This window comes from Pipra filicauda, unplaced genomic scaffold, assembly GCF_003945595.2.
Source record: "Pipra filicauda isolate LSUMZ 115617 unplaced genomic scaffold, ASM394559v2 scaffold235_size1210477_pilon, whole genome shotgun sequence".
NCBI lineage: Eukaryota > Metazoa > Chordata > Aves > Passeriformes > Pipridae > Pipra > Pipra filicauda.
The window spans coordinates 136,903-162,994 of NW_024104349.1; the positions used below are offsets into that span (position 1 = coordinate 136,903).

Consider the following 26,092-nt stretch of genomic DNA (forward strand, 5'->3'; position numbering starts at 1 on the left):
TCATGTCACAAGAACAGCCGGGCACAGAACGCGGCATTTCCCGGATGGAAAAGCTTGCTGAGATGGCCACACACGTTTGGTATTAATGTGCTGAGCGGGTGGTGCGACGTGGTGCAAAACTGATCCCAAAGCACACGTTACTCACAGGCCTTTCAAAGCTCTGCGGCTCGTACGGATTCACAGCATTCGAAAAACCCGCCCAAACCTTTTAAAGTGAGTCTTTTTGAAGAGAAACAAGCAAATCACAGATTGGTATCTCACACCCCAAAATAGCTGAGAGCTGAGCAGAGAGCTGCCTCATCCCTGGAAGCGTTCCAGACCAGGCTGGATGGGGCTTGGAACAACCTGGTCTAGTGGAAGGTGTCCCTTCCCATGGCCGGGAGTGGAACTGGATGGGCTTGATATCCCTTCCAACCTAAACCACTCAATGAAACAGCCCCTATTCATCTCACAAGAACATTGACTTTTATGTTAATATAAAATCCAGATTTTCAAAAGAAGGGAGGATCAACCACCATGTCCTAATGCCAGGAATTCCGCTGCGTACGTACACCAGGCAACGAGCTCACTCAGCAGCATCTGCTGGGCATAAATCTGCCCACCAGGACCTGGAAGGTCCCACAACAAACTGGATTTTTGGGAAAGGGCCGTGTCCTTTTCAAATCACCCTCCCTCCCAGAGCACTGCTGAGGGTGTTGAAGGCAGTGACAGGGTTGAGATGCCACAAACAAGGTCATTTGTGCCACCTCCTGCTGCTCTGAACCGCCACCTCGGGCCATGCTCCACCTCCTCCTCACTCCAAACCATCCCTCCTCCCTCGTTGCACAAGGAAGGGCACACAGCTGAGCTAGACTGGAAAATTCCAAGACCAAACCAATAAAAAAACCTTTCCAAACCCTCATTTTTCCTCAAGGAGCAGGAGGAACTGTTTGAATCAGCAGCATCATGCCCATGACTGCCAACTTTCTGGCTAGGAAACACCAAATAATATAGAAATGGGATTCCAAATTGCCTGACAGGATGGAAAATAAAAGTGAAAACCACCAAATAAAAGAAAACCATCAGGATGCTTTTAATGTCCCTCCTAGTTTTGCTGGCATCCCGGTTTGGATGGGACCAGTGAGCACTGTGGGTACCTCCATCAAGACAGATTCAGGCATGAGCAAAAAAAGCAGCAGAAATGATGAAGGGATGCAGATACCGCCCTTCAGGCTTCACACTTGCAAGGAGAAGGCCAGGGATGATTTGCCAGGTACTCAGACCAGGTACTTACACGATGGGAGTTGGACTCGATGATCCTTATGGTCCCTTCCAACTTGAGATATCCTATGATTCTATGGTTATAAAAGCAGCAGAAAGGTGCTCTCCCCATGGGCTGTTACAACACTGGAGCAGAGCAGTCCAACAAGAACCAGCAGTAAACCACCAACACCATCCGTCAACCACATCCCGAAGGATGCTCCTGCCTCCTCCCCATCCATCCTTGCAGTGACTCAGCCTCAGCCTTCACGTGGCTCAAGCACACAGGGCTGAGCATCAACTGGACCAACAAAAGAAAAATCCCACTTCTTGCCTCAAATTGGGCAGGTTTTTCCACAGATATCCCCCTCACATTCCTCTGATCGAGTGTTCGCTCCATCAGAGCAAAGCTTCCCCTCCACTGTTCTCCTCATCGACTTCTCCAAACACCTGAAACATCTCAAAAGAAGCTTCCCTTAAAAAATCTGCCCTAGGCCAGGCAATGTCATGGAAAGTTCCAGTAGAAATAGCTACAAATTTGGCTAATTTATATAAACAAGTGAAAACAGGCCTTCTAATGGAAAGTGTTGGGCAACACGGCCTGTGGGAGTGTTGGCAGCCCTGCTGACTGGGGTTTAAATGGTTTCACTGCCAGGTTTGGGATGCTCAGTGACAAAACACACCCAGTACATCCCCACACACTGAAACCAGCACATCCTGAATTATTAACTTGTTTTTCAGAAGCGTTCAGCACACGGACTGGCGTTGGAACAACGCTAGGAACAGTTTATTCAGATTAAAACCACGACTTTTATCTAATGGCACCTGAACGCGCAGGAATTCAACCTGCTGCAAGTGATTTCATTCACAGGGAAAGCAAAACCAGCAAAGTGACTCACTGAAAGAGCAATAAATAATTAAAATAAAACCCTCTCTTCTGCCTACATTTCCCCCAAAGCAGGCCAAGTATTTCCTATTAATCCAACAGAGATGCTCTCTCTCCGTGAACACTGGCTTTTGGAAAGGCTTCGTACAGACTTTCAAGATGAAAAAGCCAAATGGAAATGAAAATTGGCTGGAGCCTTGCCCAATATCTCTGAGCCAGGAGTGGGAGAGGGACTAGTCCAGAAGCATTTTTAAGTAACTGAGAGGAGAAAGTGCAGGATCAGAGCAAAACAGGGATTATCTTTCCCTTGCCAAGATCCGTGCTGATGGTTTGATGCGGAGATCGTGGTGCAAAAACCTTTCTGCCTGCAAGCCCAGTGCCACCACTGGCACTAACCACACTTCATGACCTTCCCTTCAGTTAATTTAATACCAATTAATACAAGTTTGCTGAATTCCAAGGTATTTTTTTAAATCAAAGCTGCCCTGCTACCCACAGATTGTGAGATTTAAACCCAAGAGCTTTGGCAGCCAGACGCGTCTCGCCCGCCCGGCAGCGCCACCGACTCCGCAAGTCCATTTGGGGTAAAGTGCTCCCACTTGGCCAAAATGATGGTTTAAACTCCTGCCATTTGCCTTCAAACACCAGACTTCCAGCAGCCACAGAACAGAGCTGAAAAACCCTCTGCTTGCAAACACCTGCATCAATTTGCTGCCCGGGGTAAGAGATGTTACTCCATCAAGGATATTCCTCCATCAGGGATGTTATTCCAATCAGGGACGTTACTCCACCAGCAATTCTCTTCCCAGTGCTGCTCTGGTTCTGGAATTCAGACTGGCAAACTACCACACAGCAATAAAAGGGGTTTCTTTTAGCATTAAAATCCACAGCTACACACTTAACATAAGGCAACAGTAATGCAATTAATAAAACACTGCTCTTCCTGGGTTATAAATAGGGAGTAGGAGAGTTGTACAGCCTAAAACACACCTGGAATTTGACATTAGGAACGGTTTTCCTTAAGAAAACCTCTCAGTAAAATGATCTGAGTGTTAAAGTGGCCACACTCGTGTTCTGGTTTATTTTATGAAGCCTGGTGTTGTTCTGCTCCCCGAAATGCGTGACAGCTCCAGACATGCATCCGTGACCGAGTGCTGCAGCCCTGCAGGACTTGTGCCATTTATTTGGGGTCTGCTTCTTGCACAGACCTCAAGGAATTAAATCAGACTGATATTGCAGTGCCATTCTTCCCCCCTCCCATTTTTTTTCCTGGCTCACCAGACCCCGGCGTGATCAGAGGACCCTCCAGCTCGAAGGCGTCGTCTTCGCACTGATCATCCAACTTCTTCTTTTTTTTCTTTGATGGATCTCTGGGTTTCCTCAAAAGGGAGAGTTCTTCTGGATGCCTGATGTCTGGGGAGAAAATGGACCACTTTTATAACAGCAGGAGTGAAAAAAAAGGGAAAAAAAGGCGAAAAAAGGGGAAAAAAAGGAGGACAAAAAGAATATCCTTCCATTAGGAACAACATCCAGCAATGTTTAATATCTCCTTTGGCTGATTTTCCTGCTTTGCAATGGTTAAAAATCAAGTTGAGAGCTTTTTTCCCTGCAAGCCTATTGGAAACAAGCACTGTCCTTGGCTGGTAAGGTAACACAACATTTGGATAAAATGTGGAATTTCCCAGGTACAGACACTCAAATGTAAATATAAGCACTGGTAGAGGCTGTGGCAGAGCCTGGTACCACTTCCACTCATTAAATATAAATAATACAAACACAAATAATATAAAAATATGAATATCAATAATATATAAACACAATGCATAATAATACAATAGTATAATAATACATAATAATATATAAATAATAAAAATAAATAGAAGTAGAAATACAAATAGATACAGAAATTGAAATGGAAATCAGCATGTAGGTAACAGGCCAGGTCCTCCCCCTCCCACAGGAGCAACCCAAGAGTTAAGCAATTTATTTACACAGTTACAGGCTGGACCTTAAAGCCTGTATTTAAGGCACCCAATTTTTAAAGAGATTTTGGCCAAAGGGTTTCCTTTTCACAGCAAATCTGTTCCATTTCCCTGCCCAGGACCAGCCTGAATAATTCAAAAACCATTTAAAATGAGGAGCATCTCAGTGTGTTTGTGTTTTAAGCCATGGGGAGCAATGAAAAAGAGGATTTTAGGGTCATTTCCCACTAAGGCTGTTCTTTGGGTCTGCTGCAGTCGCTTCCAAGGGGGAAGGAACTCCCTGGGAAAGCAAAGCCCACTGTCCATTGTACCAAGGAAACCACCAAGGGACTGGAGCAGGGCCAGGGGTCCCTCACTGGCACTGAGAAAACCAGGATGGGGGAAAACCCTCTGTCTGCTCCAAACTGGGCTCGGTCGATTTGTGGGAACTGACCTGGAAAAGCACTGACCTGGGCATGGAGCCATCCCACTGCAATGGGGAAAGGCTGCAAAAAGGGTGGAGAGTTCTGAAATACAGCTTGGATTGAGAAAAGAAAGGATGAGAGAGCTGGGGGTGTTCAGCCTGGAGAAGGGGAGACTCCAGGGAGACCTCAGAGCCCCTTCCAGTGCCTAAAGGGGCTCCAGGAGAGCTGGAGAGGGACTTTGGACAAGGGCCTGGAGGGACAGGACAAGGGGGAATGGCTTCCCACTGCCACAGGGCAGGCTCAGATGGGATATTGGGAAGAAATTCCCAGCTGGGAGGGTGGGGAGGCCCTGGCACAGGTTGCCCAGAGAAGCTGTGGCTGCCCCTGGATCCCTGGAAGTGCTCAAGACCAGGTTGGATGGGGCTTGGAGCAACGTGGGCTAGTGGGACGTGTCCCTGCCCATGGCAGGAGGTGGAATGAGATGGGCTTTAAGGTCCCTTCCAACCCAAACCAGTTTGGGATTCTATGACAAGTCTATGGAAAGGAGATTACGGCACATGCCTGAGCCTGGAAGGAGTTTTGGAGTCTCCTCTGCAGGTGGCTGTCCATGTTCAAGCCCCTGTGTTGTTTCTCACTCTGGTTTTTGCACATATCCCCCCAAAATTCTCAGCTGCGTGGAGACATGCCAAGCTTTGCCTTTGGATGCCCTATGGAAAGCAGCCCCTCATCCCATCCCTGCTGCAAAAGATGGGCAGGAGCCAGAGGAGCAGGAGCTGGCTGCAGCCAGGCTGTATTTTCCCACCCTGAGGAATGCTGAAGGAGACAATAAGTCATTATCCTAAGGAGGGGCAGTTACAGGGCTCAGATCTCACCACGTGCTGGCAGCAGTGGGAGTTCCCTGTGCACTCCCAGGCGCGGGATTATAATTAAAACTGGAATTTGGTCGCCAACACGTGACCCGAGCAGGACACACCCCCATGGCAGATGTGGCTGTGCTGGCTCGTGCTTGCCCGCACCAACATCCTTCTTTACTAAAAACAGGCTGGAAAATATCCAGCTGTGAACTTGCCCCATCCAGGTGACTTCCAGGGATGGATCCCACTGCCCCTGGTGTTCCTGAATCCAGAGGTTGGGCACATCTGGATTTAAACAGCTTTTATGTTGCAGGTCTCCCATCACAAACCATCATCTGGCACAGCTTTAACTTAAGCTTTATTTTTATTTATATATCTAGAGACGCTTACTAAGATTTTTATTTATTTTTATATAAGCTTTATTTAATTTAAGCTTTATTTTTATTTATGTATTTATATATATTTATTTCAATCACGTAAGAGAATCCCAGGATGGTTTGGGTTGGAAGGGACCTTAAAGCTCACCTCATTCCACTCCCTGCCATGGGCAGGGACACCTTCCACTGGATCAGGTTGCTCCAAGCCCCATCCAGCCCGGCCTTGAACAATTCCAGGCCAAAAATACGTAGATTTATCTCTATATGCAGATAATATAACAATATAGATAAATACGTAGATTTATCTCTTTATCTCTATAATATACAGAGATTTAAAATCTATAAAAAGATTTAAAATATATAGATTTAAATATATTTTATATATATAATACATATACAATATTATATATATATGTTTTATACATATAAATATCTCTATATATACTATAGTCAGATTTTTATATATATATTTATATTTTATTTTATATACCAAATTTATTGTATTATTTATTTTTGGTTTTTATATTTATTCGTATAATATTTATCTATTTTATTTCTTTTTACAGATAAGCTTTATTTAATTTCAGCTTTAATTTAACACCGATTTATTATTACTACACACACATCACCCCACTAAACCCCATCCCTGCACCCACCAGTTTCACTGCCCAACTTTTTGACCATTTCTAGCAACAAATACCTAGAGCATGAATCCAGCCAGCTCCACGCATTCCCATTTATCCCAGCCAGCTTACCTCATGGAGGAAGAATCTGCTGGGACAACCGGGGTCACGCGCGGGGGACAACAGGCAGCAGAGCCCAAAACGAGGAGTTCCCCTGGTATTTTGGAGCAAGGTTTAGACTCTGATGTTTATTTATGGTGCATTAGCAACTGATGGAGCCTCTCAGCTGGAACCACTCAGGGAGGCCGGGAGAAGGGCTCCGGGCCAAGCCCGGCTCCTGGAAGCAATCTCTTGGAGTCGGCCCAAGGCTTGACCATCTGATATCAAAAGAGACTTTTTATAGTCCCTCAGTTGTTCCTGACGCTGTCAAGAGGGTTACAAGGATACAGGCAGCTGCTTCCAAACAGCACATGGCTGCAGGGCACGGCAGAGGCAGCACATCCTTGTGATGCCGGAGCATCCCTGCAGCTCAGCACGGCTCCCCGGGATAAGCCGCGAATTCCTCCCCAAAAGCATTCTGTGGGATGTACCACGGACTCCAAGACTTTACAACCTCACTGAAGCCAGCTGAAGGAGTGGCTTTAAACTGAAGGTTTGGATGGGATACTGGGAATGAATTCTTGGCTGTGAGGGTGGTGAGGCCCTGGTACAAGTTTCCCAGAGAAGCTGTGGCTGCCCCTGGATCCCTGGAAGTGTCCAAGGCCAGGTTGGATGGGGCTTGGAGCAACCTGGGCTAGTGGAAGGTGTCCTTGTCCATGGCAGGGGTGTTGGAACTGGATGATCTCTAATATCCCTTCCAACCCAAACCATTCTAGGGTTCTGTGAGGAAAAATTAAAAATAAAGCTTGTTGTGCTAAAAACAAGAGAGTGACGAAGCATCAAGAGCAACACTGATTTTATTTCCCACCCCAGATTATGATCCACAAGTGTACAAACAGTCTTAAATAGAGTTGGGCTTAGAAAACATGGTGTTTGACTTCTGCAGCTGAAGTAGAGTCTATCCTAGGGTGGATGATGGGGCTTCTGTTAACTAAAAATTGGACAAGGAACTGCTCCAGAGGCCGAAATCCATGTTTTCTGTCCATGAAAGCAAGAGTAAGATCCTTAGAGTGTCCAAGTGGTGCAAAAAAATTCAAATCCTTTATACAGGTTTGGGATTTTATGGGTTTTTACTAAGTGCCACTGAACCTGGAGGAGTCCATTTGCTGGAGTTGTTCACTTGGAGGTAAAACATCTCCCCAGGTTTTGACTCCGGCCTCAAATTCCCACACCAAATCCTCTGTTACCCTCTTCATCCACATTTTCCAGCTGAAGCCAGGCTGCCAAAGGTCACTTTGAAGGAAAAAGGGGTCAGTGAGATGTGGGTGGGCCAGCAGAAGGGACCTGCTGAACACAGCTAATGTGTTGACTCTTCAATTGACGCGTGGGTCTGGGCTGTGTTTGCTTTCCAAGAGGTTCCTTGTCTGTACACAGGGGACAGATGGCACTGGCAAGATCTCCTAGAATTGACTGCAAATGAGCCTTTTAGCATTTTATTTCTATTTATTGTGTAAGCATGTAGAAACCCAGCTCTCTAGCCTCTCACTGAATGTCCCTGGCACTGCTGGTGGCAGCCACCAGCAGAAACCATCCACAACATGATCCACACAGAGGGGAGAGCACCAGTCAGAAACTGCTCCAAAACCATTTTTCAGCTGGACCTGAGCAGGAACTCTCTGCATTATGGCATCTCCTGCCCACGCTGGACCAGCTGCAGCTGTGGCTGAGCCCTAACATTGCTGCAGATCCATGTCCGTGTCCCCCATCAAATTTAGGGGATCTGTTGCCCAGAGAAGCTGTGGCTGCCCAATCCTGGAAGTGTCCAAGGACAGGTTGGACAGGGCTTGGATCAACCTGGGCTAGTGGAAGGTGTCCCTATGCATGGCAGGGGGTGGAATGAGATGATCTTTAAAGTCCCTTCCAACCCAAACCATTGCAGAATTCTGTGGAAAGGAGATTAGTCATGCCTGAGCCTGGAAGGAAGAGTTTCAGAGCCTGAAATATGACCATGAAGAAGACTCTCAACCTCCAAGAGAACTTTCTCCAACTCTTGGATGAAGCCATTTTACAGCCTGTGTTGCCTCTGGCTGAAGGGAAACCCCTTCCCTGTGTAATCCCTCATTTCTCATCCAGTCCCCGCACAGCCTGTCTGGTCCAGCCGTTCCCATTTATCTCCCACCCAGAGACGAACAGCAGAGCTGGGATTAAACCTTCCTTCTTCACAGAGAACCATCTGCACCCAAAAAAATTACTCTAAAAAAAAAAAAATCTGCTTCACAGGGTGCAAAATTCCCAATTTATCCTCTTTTGCACTAACTCCACCAAATAAATCTTGCAGCTGCTGCTTCTTTAACCCCCAGGATGTGTTGTGATGGAAATCCCGGAATGGTTTGTGTTGGAAGGGACCTTAAAGACCACCCAGTCCCACCCCCTGCCATGGGCAGGGACACCTTCCACTATCCCAGGTTGCTCCCAAGCCCTGTCCAACTTAGCCTTGGACACTTCCAGGGATGGGGCAGCCACAGCATCTCTGGGCACTGGAAAGCAGTGGTGGGAAGAGATGGGAGCAAAATCCATGTGTCTCAGGGTGGAAGAAAGGGTGATTTTACTTCTTTTCCTAATCCAAGATGTAGACTCCCCAGAACCCACCAGTCAGCTCAGCAAGGGGTCAGGGGACCCACAGTGATGATTTCTGTGCTCCAAGGGATGGGCTTTCCCTCCCACAAGGAATTAAGATTCATGGATTTCTTGCATCACCCACATATGGGAGATGACGTCATTGACTGGAATGGGCTGAGTATTTATCAACTTCCCCAAATATTAAAATTATGGGAAATCACGCTAATTTCAACATTCAGCTCCGATACATAAGAAAAATAATGTGGTATATAAAGAATATTTTGATATAGAAGGAGAATTAACGAACCAAAGAAGTTTTCAGCAGCCAATTTCCCACCCCACTTCCAGCTCCCTTAAAGGCCAGAGGGTTGGTTCAACCGGTTAGCCCTTGAACCATAAAAACTCCCTTATTTTACTTGTAGCACAGACAGCATTTAGGGGAAATCCTCTCTTTAATGCTGATCCAGCCACCCTCCGCCAGGAAATGTGTTTTGAAGTGGGATATCTCTGGGAAGTGGGATATCTCTGCACTGGATCAATGCTGCCTTGAACCAATGACTCATAAAAATTACAGCCCTTGTGCATCACTATGATGAGCCTTAGAAAAACGAGACCTCAAACTCAATTTTTCTTCCACTTCAGACTTAAAAAGAACAACAAAAAAGTATTTTTCTTTGGAAGGAGTGAATCCTGTGGGTCGTTTTTCCCAGTGTAAGTTTACAGAATTAAGTATCCGACTTATCTTCAACATAAATTCAGTCGAGATAAAGTTTTGCAAAACAGACCAGAGGGGGAAAAAAGAAACCTAAAAAAAAAAAAAAAAAAAAGACTTGCATAACTTCTGAAGTGCCTGGAGATAAGGCTGTGGTTGTACTGGACTCTGGGCAGGATCTGATGGAGCAGGTCCTCACCCTCCAGCACAGTTTACCAGGTTTGTACATTCAGAACATTTTATTATGGGTTCTTCAGATGCCCAGGAATTTAAATATTTATTTGGGCAAAAGCCAAGCTCTCCACTTGCTGACGGGGCCCTGCAGCTTTGTCAGGACATCCCACAAAGCCTCCTGAGATACTCAGTGAGCTCTACGGGCGCAGGATCAACTTGGGCTTCCCCTGGCAGGGGCTTTGCTGGAGCCTTCCCAAATTCTGGGGGTAAAATCCAAGCGCCCGCTGACTTATTGATTTGCTGAGGGAGCAACGATCTGCAAAACCACCCAAAAACGGGGTCAGCGGGGTTTGTAGTGGTGTGAATGTCCATGTGAGTGGTACCCAGAGACAGAGGAGGAAGAGGAAGAGGAGGAGGCAGCAGTGATGGAGCCAAGCATTACTGCCAGGCCAGTAAAAAGGGCCATTGGAGACGCAGAGTCAACAAACACTGAATGTCTGGATGTTTTTTTCCATAAGTGGGACGAAATCCCCAGACTCCCGTCATCCAGATGCCTCTCAGAGCACAGGCAGCACTAACCACAAGCCTTGGCCCTGAAGTGGCTGAACTTCAGCGAAAGTCAAATTAAACTCAATTAAATTAAGCCTCACAAACCAGAGGAAAACAATCCACTTACGCCCTCTGCATCGGCCCATAAAGAGCAATCCCAATAATTCCAAGGAAGGCAGTAGCACTGGGTTTGCCAGCATCTCCTTATGTCCTCAGGATGAAAGTCTATTTAAAGGGTCTCTGTCAACAGCAGAGTAAGGATGAAAAAATTCACTGACTCACACGGTGACACAACCTGATGCTGCTCGACAGGCAGAACACGACCGGGGTGGAGAGAGGGGGGGAGAATGGAGGGGTTTTTTTTTTTCCATTTCAGACACTTTGTAATTAAATCTCCTTATTTCCCTGACACCAGTTTCTGGGGTTGGTCTGGATCCTACACGACAGCTGAACACGGGCAGGCAATAAAAGGGGAAGACGCCGCCGTTGGCAGCGGAACACTTGGGCCTCGCAGTTAAAGGGCTGAGTACATTGCAATCTGGCCAGCTCTCGAAATGGTAAGATTTCCTTCCACACCCATCCCCTGGACATATTTAGAAATCGCTGTGCTGCTGCCAAACCTCTCTGCTCGTGGCGGGGAAAGGCAGTAAACCCTTCCCTGGTGTTTCGGCGCGTCCGTCTGCACGCGAACGCCACCCCCCCCCCCCAAGCATCTTCGTGAGGCTGCTGAGCATCCACTGACTGTACCCTGAGATCACAGAATTATTTAGGTCGCAAAAGATCTCCAAGACCATCAAGTCCAACCTGTGACCGATCACCACCTTGTCACCCAGACCAGAGCACTGAGTGCCACGTCCAGTCACTCCATAAACACCCCGAAGGATGGGGACTCCACCACCGCCCTGAGCAGCCCATTCCAATGTTTAACAACCCCTTCTGTGAAGAAATTCCTCCTGAATGCTGGTGTTGCTCCCCAAATCCACCTGCCCTGCCCCAAGATGCTCATGTGCATCTACCAGGACTCCATTTTGGCTCCATGATTTTAGGAGAAACACTACTTTATTTATGAGCGGGGTGCGAAGGAAGAAAAGAAGGTTTAAGATGTTTATAATGGAAAAGCACAGGGTGGGATTCTTGGGGTTCTCCTGTGCAGGGCCAGAAGTTGGACTCAATCCTTGTGGTTTCCTTCCAATCAGGATATTATATGATTCCATGAACTCCAGACAGCTTTGCTCCTGGAAAACAACCATGCAGGGGACGTGGCTCAAGCCCTGGGAACACTGCACATCTCTGACTACCAAAGGGTTTCAGTTTTGCGGAAAAAAAAAAAAAACAACAACCAACAACCCCAAAAATCAACAAACAGTGGCTTTTTATAGAAGTCTTTTTGGCAAGAGAGGGCGTGGAAATGTTACAAATACTTCAGGAGTCACAGGACGTTCTGTCCTGGAGCACAGGCCATTTAGAAAGGGAAAAAAAAGGTAGGGTCACATTTGGCATCGGGACTGCGGGACGGTGTCTCCTTGCCTGGGCTGGGCTTGCATCCCACCACTCCCAAATGCCACTGTCACCTCGGCTCGGGTTGCATTTGGTGGCTGGAGGCTGAAGAAAGGAAGGCTGGCTGTCACCTTCCCATCACTCACAGAGTCTTGAGAACCTCCTTATTTTGGGGCTGGAGAGGCGATGGGAAGCAGCTCATCACCCTCACGGGACTCTCTGCATCCCATCCCTCCTCACTCCACAAGCTCCCTGAGATGGGACCACCCTTACCCCACATAAGAGGATTCCCAATTTTCCAGCATTCCTCACCCCGTGGGAGCTGGGGATCAGATTAAGATGGGATGTGGGCACGGAAGCTGCCACTGCTCGGCACAGGATGCTCCCCAGACTTGGTTTTTCAAAACAGGTGACTAATTCACACGGAGCTCTTTGAGGACTAGGAGGCAGGAGTTGGGTGTGATGTTCTAAGAGGCTCTAGGGGAAAAAAAAAGGGCCTGAAGGGAATTTCTCAGCCTTACACAGCCTCAGGGTGGATAAGGGAGGGAGCAGTCATGAATTTTGGAGCTGTTTCCTCCCAGAGCTGCCTCCTCCCAGCTCCGGCACTGAGTCCTCCTCCCTGCGCTCCCAGCTCCCATCAGCATCATCTGGAATGATCCCTGCTTCCCTGCTCAGGCTGGAGGGCAGTGTAGGTCCCAAATCTTCACAGCCAGAGGCAGAGGAGAAGGATGTGAGCTTTTATGCTGTCACAGCATGTCCCCTCACCCTGTGGATCCAACATATGTCGTTTCCCCAGGAGAAGGAGCATCGCCAGGGCAGGAAACGACAAGGCATGGGAAAAAACTTTCACACTTGCTGTTTGCTTTTCCTCTCCCACGTGCCCACACTGCAGCAGCAGAGCCTGCCTGGAGTCCCTCAGTGCTCCCAGGACACATGGAAAAAAATACAGGCAGCAGTAGGAGAAAGGGGATGATGGAAAGAAGCAGCTTAAGGGCATGAGCAAGGTCTGCTGGGCTGGAATCAAACAAAGCCATCACAGAATCATAGAATCATGGAATGGTTTGGAAGGGACCTTAAAGACCACCTCATTCCTGCCATGAGCAGGGACACATTCCACTATCCTGGGTTGCTCCAAGCCCTTTCCAACCTGGCCTTGAACACTTCCAGGGATGGGGCAGTCACAGCTTCTCTGGGCAACCTGTGCCAGGGTCTCACTACCCTCACATGGAAGAATTTTTTTCCTCATCATGGAGGAAAAGGGGATTTTTCCATTTGTGGTTATGTGAGACGATGGGTTAGCAGGAGCTCTGCAATGGAGCCATATCTCCTACCTCCCCAAATCCCACTTTCCAGTGAGGATATTCCCACTCACACCAATTAAATGTCGAGTGCAGCCCCATCAAATCCCACTTGGATATTTGATTTCTGGGTAGAAATATCTCCTCACTGGGATGATGACAGGAGGGAGGGACACAGGACACAGGAGCATCCCATCCCAACCTCTGTGTCCTGCTGCCAGCTGGGCAGGAAGCACAGATCCCTGCTGCTCCAAAAAAAAAAAAAAAAAAAAAAGGAAGTTTTACTTTCTCTTTCTCTGGTCTTTAATTGCAGATCAAAACTGGCCCTTCAGGCTGGAGTCGCCTGCCAGCAGCTGCTCCCGGGCAGGATTCCAGGCCACCCTTTGGATGAGGGCTGCCCATCCCATCCAAAACCCGCTCCCCTGCTCTCCTCCTGCCTGCTCCTGCCACAGGCAGGGTTCAATCCATGCTGTTAACCCTCCCAACTGGTTGCTGTGGGAATGGAGGGGCTGCAATCCGGCCACTGGGAATGAGACTGGGTTTTTTTCCAGCTTCACACGACCTCCAAGAAAGTGAGGGATGTGCGAGTGGCTCCGGCATCTTCCCACAGCCACCTCCGGGCTGCCTCCTGGGAGCCACAGGGAGCTGCCCTTTGGAATAACTTCCCTCTGCACAAGAACAGAGACTTCTCTTTAAAAATCAACCACGTACTGCAAGGGTGACACCTCTGGGTACGATTTCAAGGGAATATAAGCGAAGGACGACCCTAAATAATCCACCCACGTGTGTTCCTGCTTGTGCCTCGAGTATTTTATAAACACAGCCAGCCAGAGTCCTGGCAACACCAGGAATTGCTTCAATTACTTATTAATGATGCTTTATGCTAAAATTACTGAGGTGTGTAATTAAGTGATCCGGGGGCAACGACAGCAAACAGGTACAGCCAAAATACAAGCAATTCACAGGTACAGCTCTGTCCTAACTTCCCTGGGCCCCAAATTCAGAAATCAAGGGAGCTGCAGACACAAGGACTGTGCTGGGATCATTGCTGTTCCCTTCCACCTTGATATATCTACTCAGTTTTCCTTGGGAAGACAATTAGCTTGATTAATATGGGGTATGAGAACTCTCTGCAACCAACCCGTGCAGGGGTGCTGCAGAGGGCAGGGAAAGGTCATGGAATAAATCAGGGCATGATGAACTGGGAAGGGAAAAAAGGAGAATCACAGAACCATTGAATGGCCTGGGTTGGAAGGGACCTTAAAGACCACCTCATTCCACCCCCTTGCCATGGGGAGGGACACCTTCCACTATCCCAGGTTGCTCCAAGCCCTTTCCAACCTGGCCTTGAACACTTCCAGGGATGGGGCAGTCACAGCTTCTCTGGGCAACCTGTGCCAGGGCCTCACCACCCTCAATGGGAAGAATTTGTTCCTAATATATAATTTACACTTTTATATTATGTATATTAGATATATAAAAGTTAAAATAGATTAGATATACTATAAATAATAGTATCTGTACATCTATAGTGGTATTTGAACACCTATATATTATATATCTGTACAGGTATCCTTTGTGGTCCAGGGAAGAGTATTCCCAGCCCCTCCAGTTCCAGCACTGCTGCCTCCCCACATCCCAATCCCCTCTTCCCTCAAGCTGATGTTGAGCTGATGTCACCACCTTCCCAGTAGCTCTGCTGAACATCTGACTCCAAGTAAACACAAAGGCCATGGCTTAACAAGATTAAATCACTGTATTTGGCCATGTAGTTTCTGCCTTCCTCAAATAGCTTAGGCTGGTAAGAATCACTAAAAGGAAGGTGAAATTTCCAGTAAAAATCCTGCTTTCCTGAAAATCAGGAACGTTAATTTCAGTATGTTGGATGCCAGGGAAGGAAAGTCAGGACCAACCTTGATGGATGTGTTCCTGCTGCCTGCTCAGAGACCTCCTACCACGGCTGGGTTGCCACTATCCCAGCAGCTTTCCCCCCTTCCAGATCTTTAAATATTAGGATCATTCTGCTGGTTTGTTCATAAATACACCGAGAGCTGAAGAAAAAGCTGCTTGAGGTCGATGTAAGGCTCTGAGTGCTCAGCAGCATCAGTGACAGATCTTCTGTTCTGTGATTAAATGTATCAGAATTTCCTGACGTGACTCACTGCTGGAGAGATTCAGCAGCGACCAAGTGACCTCCCTGTCTAGCACGACATCAAAAAGGCCAGTGGGACACAGGGGGAAAAGCCAAATCCACTCGGAAATAACGCTGGCTAAGCCTTTTCTATTTTAAGGAGAGACTGCCCAATATTTATGCTTTAAAAAACACCAAAAGAACCAGGAAAGAAGCAGCGAAGATTCGTAAGCAGCTATAAATACCGACCCAACCACGGATGCACCGGACACCGCACGTACTGCCGAGCTCTTCCTGCCTTACCAAACAACTGGGTCAGCCAAGAGTAACCTCAGCTGCCTTCTGAGGGCAGAAATAGATTTACTACAGCCCAGGTTGGGTTGCAGGCTCCTTTTGGAAGGGAGGACTCCAGCCCTGAGCACCCGAGTTCCTCAAGGTGGAATTACCGTCTCCTCCTTGGGTTTTTTTGTTTTGGTGGGGAGGAAGAAACACCGGCTTTTGGGATGAGGAGTTTGTGGAGGTGGGTAAAAAGCAATGCATTAAAGCAGCAGATTGATTCAAGCCCTGTGTACCTGGCAGAAAATGACCCCTCCTTTCTTCTGGGCTTCTCCTCAACACGGAAAAGAAGGTGAAGAGGAGTCAGGGAGGAGACAGCAAGACTCGGTTCCTTCCCTCCACCAGACAGTTTTACAGTGAAGCATCATCACTTAATCCCTAATGTGATTTTCCACTAGAAGAAAACCCACAGGGCTGGCAGGTTTCCCATTTCAGGGTTTGCTTTTCATCCAGCACATAAATTTGCAGGGAAAAAAATTACGACCCAACACCAGCAGCTTTAACATCAAGTAGAGCTGCTACTGCCTCGCCTGCGACAAAACCGAGGACAGCCTTGCTATGGAAGAGAGATCAGCACAAAAAAATGTATTCTTTGCAAGTTTTTGGTTCAACTGGTCCTGCTATTTAAGTATTTGCACACAGAATGGCAGATCTGGAAGGGAAAAAGAGTGGACACCCAGGCTGGTTGATGCCCAAGTGACTGGTGGGTGTCTGAAACCCAAAAACACCGACGATTTAGGGAATTTATGGGACAAGCCCGTGCACCGAAGGAGAGGCAGGAGCCAAACCAAACGCCAACCTCCCCATGAGCGTTTTGCAGCACTTACTGAACGTCTTGCAGATGTCAGAAACAGCCTTGAAGACCCTGTCGGAGAAGTTGACTTTCACCTTGACGTACTTCATGTTGGGCAGCTGCAGGCGGAGCAGCTTGTGCTGAGGGGTGAACTGGAGCTTGGCATCCGCCTGTATCCCGTATTTATCCAACGTCCAGTGCGTTTTAAGGAGCCAAGTTTTCTTCTTTTCCCACCACAGCGCGTGATCCGACCAGTCCTTCTTGACATCTGGAACAAAGGAGCCATTTTTCCCGGTTAAAAGCGGGACCAGAATTAGCCTTCAAAGGACAAAAGAAGTTTAAATGTGTTTAACTGAGAGGCAGCTATCGACCCAAAAAACTCCAACAGCCCCTTTCAGACACAAATGACTGCTTGTACTCAATGCTATTTTGAAGCCACCACGGATATAAAAGCAGGGAAGAAGCCAAGGGGAATAAGGATGAACACAACTGTCCATGGATCACTCAGCCCAACAGTGATCATGGCTGGAACATGAAGCCAAGGGGTCATGAGCGACCTGACAATTTCCCCAGGAGGGATTTTGCACAGTTTTTTGGGTTAACTCTCAATTCTAGGGTTTTCCCCCTCCCCACCATCCAGGACACCTGTGTTATCCAAAGGTGAGCCCAGCCACCTCAGCACACGTGGAAAGCAGAACTAGGAGGACGTTTGCAAGGAGAATTCAATAGAAACTCCGTATTTTCTCCCAAGACTTTCAGATTCTACAAAGAGACCCTGGAAAATTCCCAAATGAAACTATGAGTTACCTCCCAAAGGAACAAGAGTGCAAAACCCAACAGCCACGTCTCCTTCCAGGAGACGGAAGGAGGGAATGGATGGAGGGATGGAACTATGGGGTCTCTGAAGGTCACCTTCAAGTCAGGAACCATTTGGGGAAACAAAGCATGGTGATAACTCCAAAAGACAGAAACTGTGCAATGTTTTCCCTAACACCTGGAATGTTCTTTGCTAACACCTGCCCTGCTCTCCCAACGGCCCCGTGCCATTCCTGCAGAGCATCTTCGACTCCAACAACCACTGATGATGCAGCACCCCGGAAGAGAGAGAGAAGGAAAGGAAATGAATGATCCAGCATTTTGTAAAGCTCTGCTTAGCCTAGACCCTCCACACCCAAAAATACTGACCAGGGAACATGTCAGCGTCCATGGCACCAGCCAAAACTCTCATTTCAAAGGAAAAAACAAGGATGTCATCCAGGCAAGCACAGGAGAACCTCAAGAGGCTGCAGACAAGCTACAGGGTCACTTCCACACTCAATATTGGAAATGGTAAGAGTTACCAGTGAGTTTTGAGCTTATGGATTATCTGAATTTTCGTAACAAAAAAGAAGCACTTTCCAGGTTAAAGCTCCAGGTTAAATATTACATTTAATATATAATTATTAAAATTAATACAATAGTTCAGTTTTCAACTCCAGATCCGCCTGTGATCCTGGATTCCCAACATGAAACATCAGTTTAACCTAAATTAACACCACCAGCTGACATTTATTCCAAGAGCTCCTGCCTCCATCCTTCAGGAGTGATGCTCGTGCAGGGCACCAGCCAGAAAACCAGGAGCAAATCCAGAAGAATCCAAGGGCAAAGCCCCAGCAGACACACCACCAAGGAACACACTCCAGCACTGACATTACGGTGGGATTGCTGGAGTGTCCTGTGCAGGGCCAGGAGTTGGACTGGATGATCCCTGTGGGTCCCTTCCAAGTTGGGATATTCTATGACTCTGTGATGGTGAAGACTATCCCTATAAGCCAAGTTTGAACTTAACCGAGATGAGAACAACGTGATAAGTGAACTTTTTTCTGTCCCTATCTAAAAATGGGATCTTGAGCTCGGGGTCACTGAGAAAACCCAGCAGGAGCTGTTCTTTTTTTTTCTTTGAACTCCTGGTTTAATGGCATGATCACGACTCCAGACAGTGGAAACGTTCAGCTGGGCTTTTCAACAGCTTTGTACAATCAAATTAAACAAAACCAAATATAGAAAAGCATGCAAACTTGCACAAGCCTTGGCTACTCGGAGAAAAATCCGAGAAATCATTACAGTGGACTCTGGTAATGAAGTCCAACTTCTGCCCTACTGAAAGCTGAACCAATTGGCACTGAAAATCAGGGGGAGGAAAGAAAAAAGATGTTTTGAATCACTAATGTTTTTGCCTGACAGAAGGGGTTTGGGTTTATGCTGCAGATTAACCTTTCAGCCCATGGCACAAAGCATTGTCTTTGGGCCTGAGAGTAATTAACACTTTGAATTAAGAGTGAGATGTTGGTTACAGCCAGGAAGGTAAAGGTCTGTGCCTGTCCCATGGGGTAGTTATATATAAAAGAGGTTGGCAAATGTTTAGCAGCTGCCTCATGGGGTTGAGTTTAACATGCTGAAAAGAACCTTCGGTGCTCTGCCAGGGATCCAGGATTGCTTGGAGCAATCCTTGCACACCAGGGAATGCCAGGAGCCTGGTTAAATCTGATTAAAGGTCTACAAATCTTCACCAGGGTCCCAATCCGTGAGTTACTGATTTGTGGGGGTTACAGTTTTATGGCAAGGCTTATGTTATTTCAGCTCAGGCTTTTCCCATCTACTGCTGTCAGTCATTGGTCACTTCATATTTATCACCTCATCATACTGATCAACTTATTCGTATTTATCAACTATTACCAATTCATCAACTGGCCATTTCATATTCATCAGGGCTCAGGTAAGGGCTCCAAGCACTGCAAAATCACTTTAGAGAATACAGACTTCGAATTTGAAGGGTTGTACAAGTCCAAAGCCAGGCTGAAAATCTTTGCTTGTAAATCCAGAAGTTCCTCTGAGCTGCTAAATGTGATGGACGTGGTCCTGCTGGAGCAAGTCCAGAGGAGGCCACCAAGGTGATCAGAGGGATGGAGCACCTCTCCCATGAGAAAAGTTTGAGGGAATTGGGACTGTTGAGCCTGGAAAAGAGAAGGCTTTGGGGGTGACCTTTCAGTACCTGAAAGGAGCTACAAGAAGGATGGAGGGAGACAATTCACAAGGGCCTGGAGTGACAGGACAAGGGGGAATGGCTTCAAACTGCCAGAGGGCAGGGGTTAATGGGATATTGGGAAGAAATTCTTGGCTGTGAGGGTGGGGAGGCCCTGGCACAGGTTGTTCAGGGAAACTGTGGCTGCCCCTGGATCCCTGGAAGTGTTCAAGTCCAGGCTGGACGGGGCTTGGAGCAACCTGGGATAGTGGAAGGTGTCCCTGCCCATGGCAGGGGGTGAAATGAGATGGTCTTGAAGGTCCCTTCCAACCCAAACCATTCCATGATTCTATTAAATGAGCTGCACACTTGTGTAAGGGTCACAACAAATCACTGCTGCTGCTGCTCCCCTTCCAGGCAAGGAATCTGCCAGGTGAAGGCAGTAGGGATGTGGAAGCTGGAGCTGACACAGCACCAGCTGGAGCATGGGCTGGGGACAGGGAGTTCCAGGAGCCCAACCCCAGCAGGGAAAGGGAAGCACGGCATTTCCTTCCTGGTATCAAAAATAATCCCTGCTCCCTGCTTCCCCCACCTTCCCGTGCAGCCTGAACTGAAACCTCGGCTCCCGGGAGCCCAGGAGGGCTGGGAAACACAGCTGTGATTTTTTTTTTTTTTCCAGGAAGAACCTGGTTTTGCATTTGCCTCCCAGAACCGTGCCAAGAGGCAGAGACATGGCACGAGTGATGTTCAGGACATTTTGTACCACAGACCCCACAGAGCTGTTCCCCTTGGAAAGCCTTTCAGATGGTCCTGGGAATGCAAGAGGCATCTCAAATCACACAGAAGGCTGCAGAGACCTCTGTGAGGGCAGAACATTATGAGAAGGAGTGAAAGACTGCTCAATAAAGTGTTTTAAACCAGACACATCCTTAGCTTTCAACCCGTGCCGGCACCTCGCCGCAGTCACATCCCACCAGCCTGTCCAGAATTCAGTTCCAACTGCAGGTTTTAATTCCCACAGCAACCACTAAATTCACATCTACAACTCAAGAATTCACATCTCAATTAAGGCAGAAAATCAGCCTTAATTGAGATGCACACAGAGTGTATTTTAATTCACAGGGACCCCCCCCCACAACCACCACTCAAGCAACAAAGCTGAATTTGGGCGAAGGGCAAAGGAAACCGAGGCAGCCCCATCCGCCCCGTCTGACAGCCCACTTATCCCATTTATCCCAGGAGCCAGAGCTCCAAATGCTTTTCCCCCTGCCAATCCATGGTTTTTAAAAGTCCCTTTTCTGCTCTGCTGCTCCAGCAGCTACTGCAGCTCCTTCCTCCAGGAGCACTCCCGACACTTGGCAGCTCTCCGGGCGAGCTTAGGACTCAGCAGCAGTAGTATACAAGTCTCCAGCGTTGTATAAACACTGTATTTTCCTTGTTATTTTGGGATATCCCCTACTGCAGATGGGCTCTCCTTCCCTGCACTCAGGACAACGGAGCCCTGATACACCGAATAAATCTCTTTTTTTCCCCATCCCCAGTGCGCAGTTAAACCCCACTGGATGGATACCTGGAGGGCAGGGGTGGTATCCACCTTTGGGAAAGGCTTCTGCAGGGTAGGACCAGATTCCTTTTCACACACACATCCAGGATTAAATCCACAGGAGAGCAAAGAGCCTACAAACACCCTCCACCACGTTAACATTGGAGACAGATTACTAAAAATCTCCTGCATAAGCCTGAGTAGGTACAGAGGGAATTCTGCAGGCCTGCCTGGGCTGGATCATGGATTTCTGATGGATTTTTGGAGACAAAAGATTTGCAGCTGAAGCTGGTTTGCCTGCAATACTCTCCACCTTCGGAGCAGCAGTGGATGCAGCCACAGCAGAGGTTTCAGCTCATTCCTTAATTATAAATGATGGCTTTTAGAGCAACAGGATTCAAGCCTCCAGCATTCCCACAGGAGCAATCCAAAAGGATCCTCCTCCTCCTCCTCCGGAACAAAACATGGCAGAACCAAAGGCCATCCATCCCACTGGGTGTTTTTCCATAGGAGCTGAATTAGCTGGTCCTGGCTCTTTCCAAATGATGTGTGAGCACCAGAGGTGGGTTTAATGAGGATCATCCCTGCTCTGGTCTAGTAAAAACTTGGGAAGCTGACATGGAAAAATGGCTTTCCATTACACCATCCCTCAAATTTTTATTTTTATATATATATTTATATTTATATATATTTTTATATTATATATTTTATATGTATATATACATGCGATGTAAATGTGTATATATGCATGTTTATATGCCTAATATTTATATATATAAATATAATATAAAATACACGTTATAAGTACATATTATATGTCATATATTATATATTATATATTATATATTATAATTATAAGTAATGTATTATTATATGTCATATAATTACATAATACATAATATAAAGATATGTTTATATTTAAATATTAGGCATGTAAACACACATATATACATTTCCACCATATATACATATATATATAACATATATGCATATATAATATAGACAAAACCAAATTATATGCACACATAATATATAAACACAGAAAAAATATGCATATATAAAATAAATGTGCATATATACATCACATACACAGACATATACACATATATAAATGCTATATATCCAAGATACAGTGCAGGGACTCAAACCAACTCACAAGCCAGGCATTTCTTCCTGCAAAAAGTGAATTTTTACCTGATAATCTACCTAGGAAAAAAAAAACCAACAACCCAAACATTTCCAGCTTTTCAATGAGATTGGTGCAGAGGGGCTGAAACTGCCCAAGGGTTTTTATAGGAAAATAATAATTATAAAAAAAAGTGGTTGGCATTATTATTTGTTATTTTTTAATTTTAAAATTAATATGAAATCCACATTTAACTGAAAAAAATCAGATGTGGACAACACCCCTGAGTGCAGGCAGCTGACAGCTCAAGAGGGGTGTTAAAGTACCTTTAAGCTCAAATTCCTGCTGATAACACCTTAATCCAGCACTCCCAGCTCCAAGGAGTTGCCAGGAGCTCTCCAAGCCAGAGGATGGGTGTTGGCTGGATCCGAGCCCCTCCTGGGAAGCTGGAGGGGGAGAAAAAGTCCTTCAAAGAAGAGACTTCCAGCCAGAAATAGCTGGGAAGTGCCCTGGGTGAGCTCAGGGATGGGATGGACCCTCTCCTCCATCTCCTGCTCCCTTGGGATGCAGTGCATGGCCACCACGCATGGAAAACAAGGAAAAAAACATTTAAAAACTTGAAAAGGAGAGAAAATTAGGACTACAAGTGAAAAAAGAGAAACCAACCACCAAAAATCACTGCAGAGAACCTCCTCTGGTTGCTCTGGTGGGTTTTCCTTTTCCATGCGTCCAGGAGGGATGAAGGCACAGCTTCACAGCACCAGTGAAATCAGAGAATACGGCAAATATTCCCAAAACATTCAGAAGTGCCAAAAAATGGCTAATTTGGTGCATGGAGCAGAACAGTGGTGCTGGGGGAGGGCAAGAATAGAGAAGAGGGAAAAGGGAAAGGAAAATGGGGGGAGGGAAGGGGAGGGAAGGTTTGGGAAGGTTTGGGAAGGTTTGGGAAGGGAAGGGAAAGGAAGGGAAGGGAAGGGATACCCCACGTTGGCAGGGATCCAGGGATCCACAAGGATCATCAAGTCCAACTCCTGGCCCTGCCAAGAGACAGCCCCATAGCCAAGAGAGTTGATGAGGGTCCCAAAGACGCTGAAGATTTTTCATTACATTTATATCTAAAAAAATTTATTTTTATATATATTTGTCCATATATATATATTTTATATAACTATATATTTTATAAATGCATATGTACACACACATCTCTACAGCTGAACCTACTGCTCCCAAGGAAGGCTCCCTCCAGCCTTCTTGCTGCTCCCACTGACCTCTGGAAACCCAGATTCCTTTAAACATGCCAAAGCCACTCCTTCCACGATAATTACAGAGAAAAAAAATGTTAAACCAGAGCTACTTTCATTTATCTCGAGTCCAACAGAATTGCTGATGTGTTTTGCTGGGTGCCAGTCTCTGTCTCGGGGCAGAATCTGCGATTTAATGAAAATATGAGTCTTTCGGGGTATGGAGTGCACCGGAGCAGAGTCCCCTCCATCCCCCAGAGGGGATTTAATTGCAGAGAAAAGTTCAAAATGGAACAAAAACCCTCCCAGTCCCTGGTCAAGACTCTTGAAAAATGATACTTTGAAACAGGGCGATAAACAGCCTATAAAATTATTATCAGACTGGTGCAATAAAGCTGTAGCCACGACAAGCTGATGCTCCCGGTGCTAATGGGAGTTAAGAGGGGTTTTAATGGCACCTCCCATATGAATGTGACATTTCCATGCTGTGGAAAATACAATCCACAGCAGCCACTCTGCAGAAACCACCTGCAGAAGGGCTTTTATCCATGGAGAAACACAAAGTGGAACCTCAAATTCTCCTGTAGCTGCCACCATGGGAAACTATCACCACTGTTTTCATAGAACCATGGTATGGTTTGGGTTGGAAGGGAGTTTAAAGATCATCCAGTTCCACCCCCTGCCATGGGCAGGGGGACTTTCCACTAGCCCAAGTTGCTCCAAGACCTGTCCAACCGGGCCTTCAACACTTCCAGGGATCCAGGGGCAGCCACAGCTTCTCTGGGAAACCTGTGCCAGAGCCTCACCACCCTCACAGCCAAGAATTTCTTCCCAATATCCCATCTAATCCTGTGCTCTGGCAGTTTGAAGCCATTCCCCCTTGTCCTGTGACTCCATCCCTTGTCCAAACTCCCTCTCCAGCTCTCCTGGAGCCCCTTTAGGCACTGGAAGGGACTCTCAGCTCTCCCTGGAGCCTTTCCTTCTCCAGGTCAACACCCCCAGCTCTCCCAGCCTGGCTCCAGAGCAGAGGGGCTCCAGCCCTCAGAGCATCTTTGTGGCTTCCCCTGGACTTGCTCCAACAGGTCCATGTCCTTCCTGTGCTGAGGACCCCAGAGCTGGATGCAGCATTCCAGCAAAGTCCAAAGCACAAGGAGCAAATTACCTGCAAGACAAGTCCTGCAGCCTCATCCTGCCTTGTGTTTACAACAGAAATGAAAAAATCTCCCCTGTTTCAGTTTAAAACCACTCCCCCTTTTTCCTATCCTTATCCGCCCGTGCAAAAAATCTTATCCTACTCTATTTTCAGGAAAACAAAACGTTCAGGAGAACATCTACACACACCCCCGCGGAGGAGTCCAAAACAGGGTGGACCTGTGCTGGAATTCAAATTTAAGAAGAATGTTTCTTGCGTGAAAAATGGTTTGACTTATTAAAAAAAAAAAAAAAAAAAAAAAAAAGCCATGGACAAAAGGCACCTTGTTCCCAATGCTGTGATTCCATGAGCACGACCCAGTGCAGGAGACCTCCCTCTTGTCCTGGCGTGCCAGGGAACACGTTCATGGATCGTCGCCGTGAGTCCTGACGTCAAAGGCCCCGTGTTGTCCCAGAGAGTGATTCAAGAGCAAGGAAAAAAAAAGGAGGAGGGGGAGAAAAAAAGCCCATGGAGGACACTGAGCGAGCACATTGGGATGCAGTGCTGCATGTGGATGTTCCATGTGTCCTTGCTCAGAAGAATTACGGAGCGTCTCCTGCTAATGAGGGGATGTGCCGGGAAAAGAAGTGGCCTTTTATTGGGATTCTAAGTGACGTTGGCAATGGAAAGTCCACGTCTTGATGAGGCAGGGGTGGGAACTGAAGCACTGAAGAGCTGATACATCAAACCCAAACGCCCCCGAAATGCTGCCCCTGCCAGGGCAGGGCTGTGCTTGAGATGCTCAACCCATGGGATAACCGAGCTTTGGAGAATCTTCTTCCAGAGCCAGGTCCACACACAGGCATCAGGGAAAAGAGCAAATCCCTACAGGACTGAAAGTTACCATTTTTCTAAAGTAAACTCTAGGAAGGAAGCTCTTTTCAGTGGTAACAGGATGACTCAACCGGCACTTGAAAATTTCCTAACTTGGACTGAATTTACTAACTTGGAAGTTTAATTCATTAAGGTGCCCCCACAGAATCTACTCCTTGCACTGTGAGTATTGAAACACGAGTACCTCCTCCTCAGGCTGAAATGATTTATCTCATGCTGGTCTCACCCACCAGCACCTTCACCCTGAACATCCACTGACCTGTGGGAAGAACAGCAAAATTCCCTTTTTGTGTTTGTGGGATACCACAGGTGTAAACCAAATACATTTATTATACATATATCATAGAATCCCAGAATGGTTGGGGTTGGAAGGGACTTTAAAAGCCCATCTCATTCCACCCCCTGCCATATGGACACCTTCCACTAGGCCACGTTGCTCCAAGCCCCATCCAACTAGGCCTGGAACACTTCCAGGGATGGGGCGTCAAGATTTCCTGTAAAATTTTCCCTGTAATTTTTAGCTGTTCAGATATTTGGTGGCTTTATGCTCCATTTAAATGCTTGCACAGCCATACCCAACCC

General features: G+C 46.9%; 1 protein-coding gene across 4 annotated transcripts in view; it reads right to left on the reverse strand.

The window, feature by feature from the left end:
- The window catches only part of FERMT2 (fermitin family member 2), a 53,575-nt gene that overhangs the window by 17,760 nt on the left and 9,723 nt on the right, over nt 1–26,092 (reverse strand). For all 4 annotated transcript variants that reach the window (XM_027724377.2, XM_027724376.2, XM_027724375.2 and 1 more), the window contains exons 2-3: nt 16,608–16,841; nt 3,404–3,538 (exon numbers count right to left, since the gene is read on the reverse strand). In XM_027724377.2, coding sequence (XP_027580178.1) covers nt 3,404–3,538; nt 16,608–16,841 — 369 coding nt within the window. The remainder of the gene's footprint in view (nt 1–3,403; nt 3,539–16,607; nt 16,842–26,092) is intronic.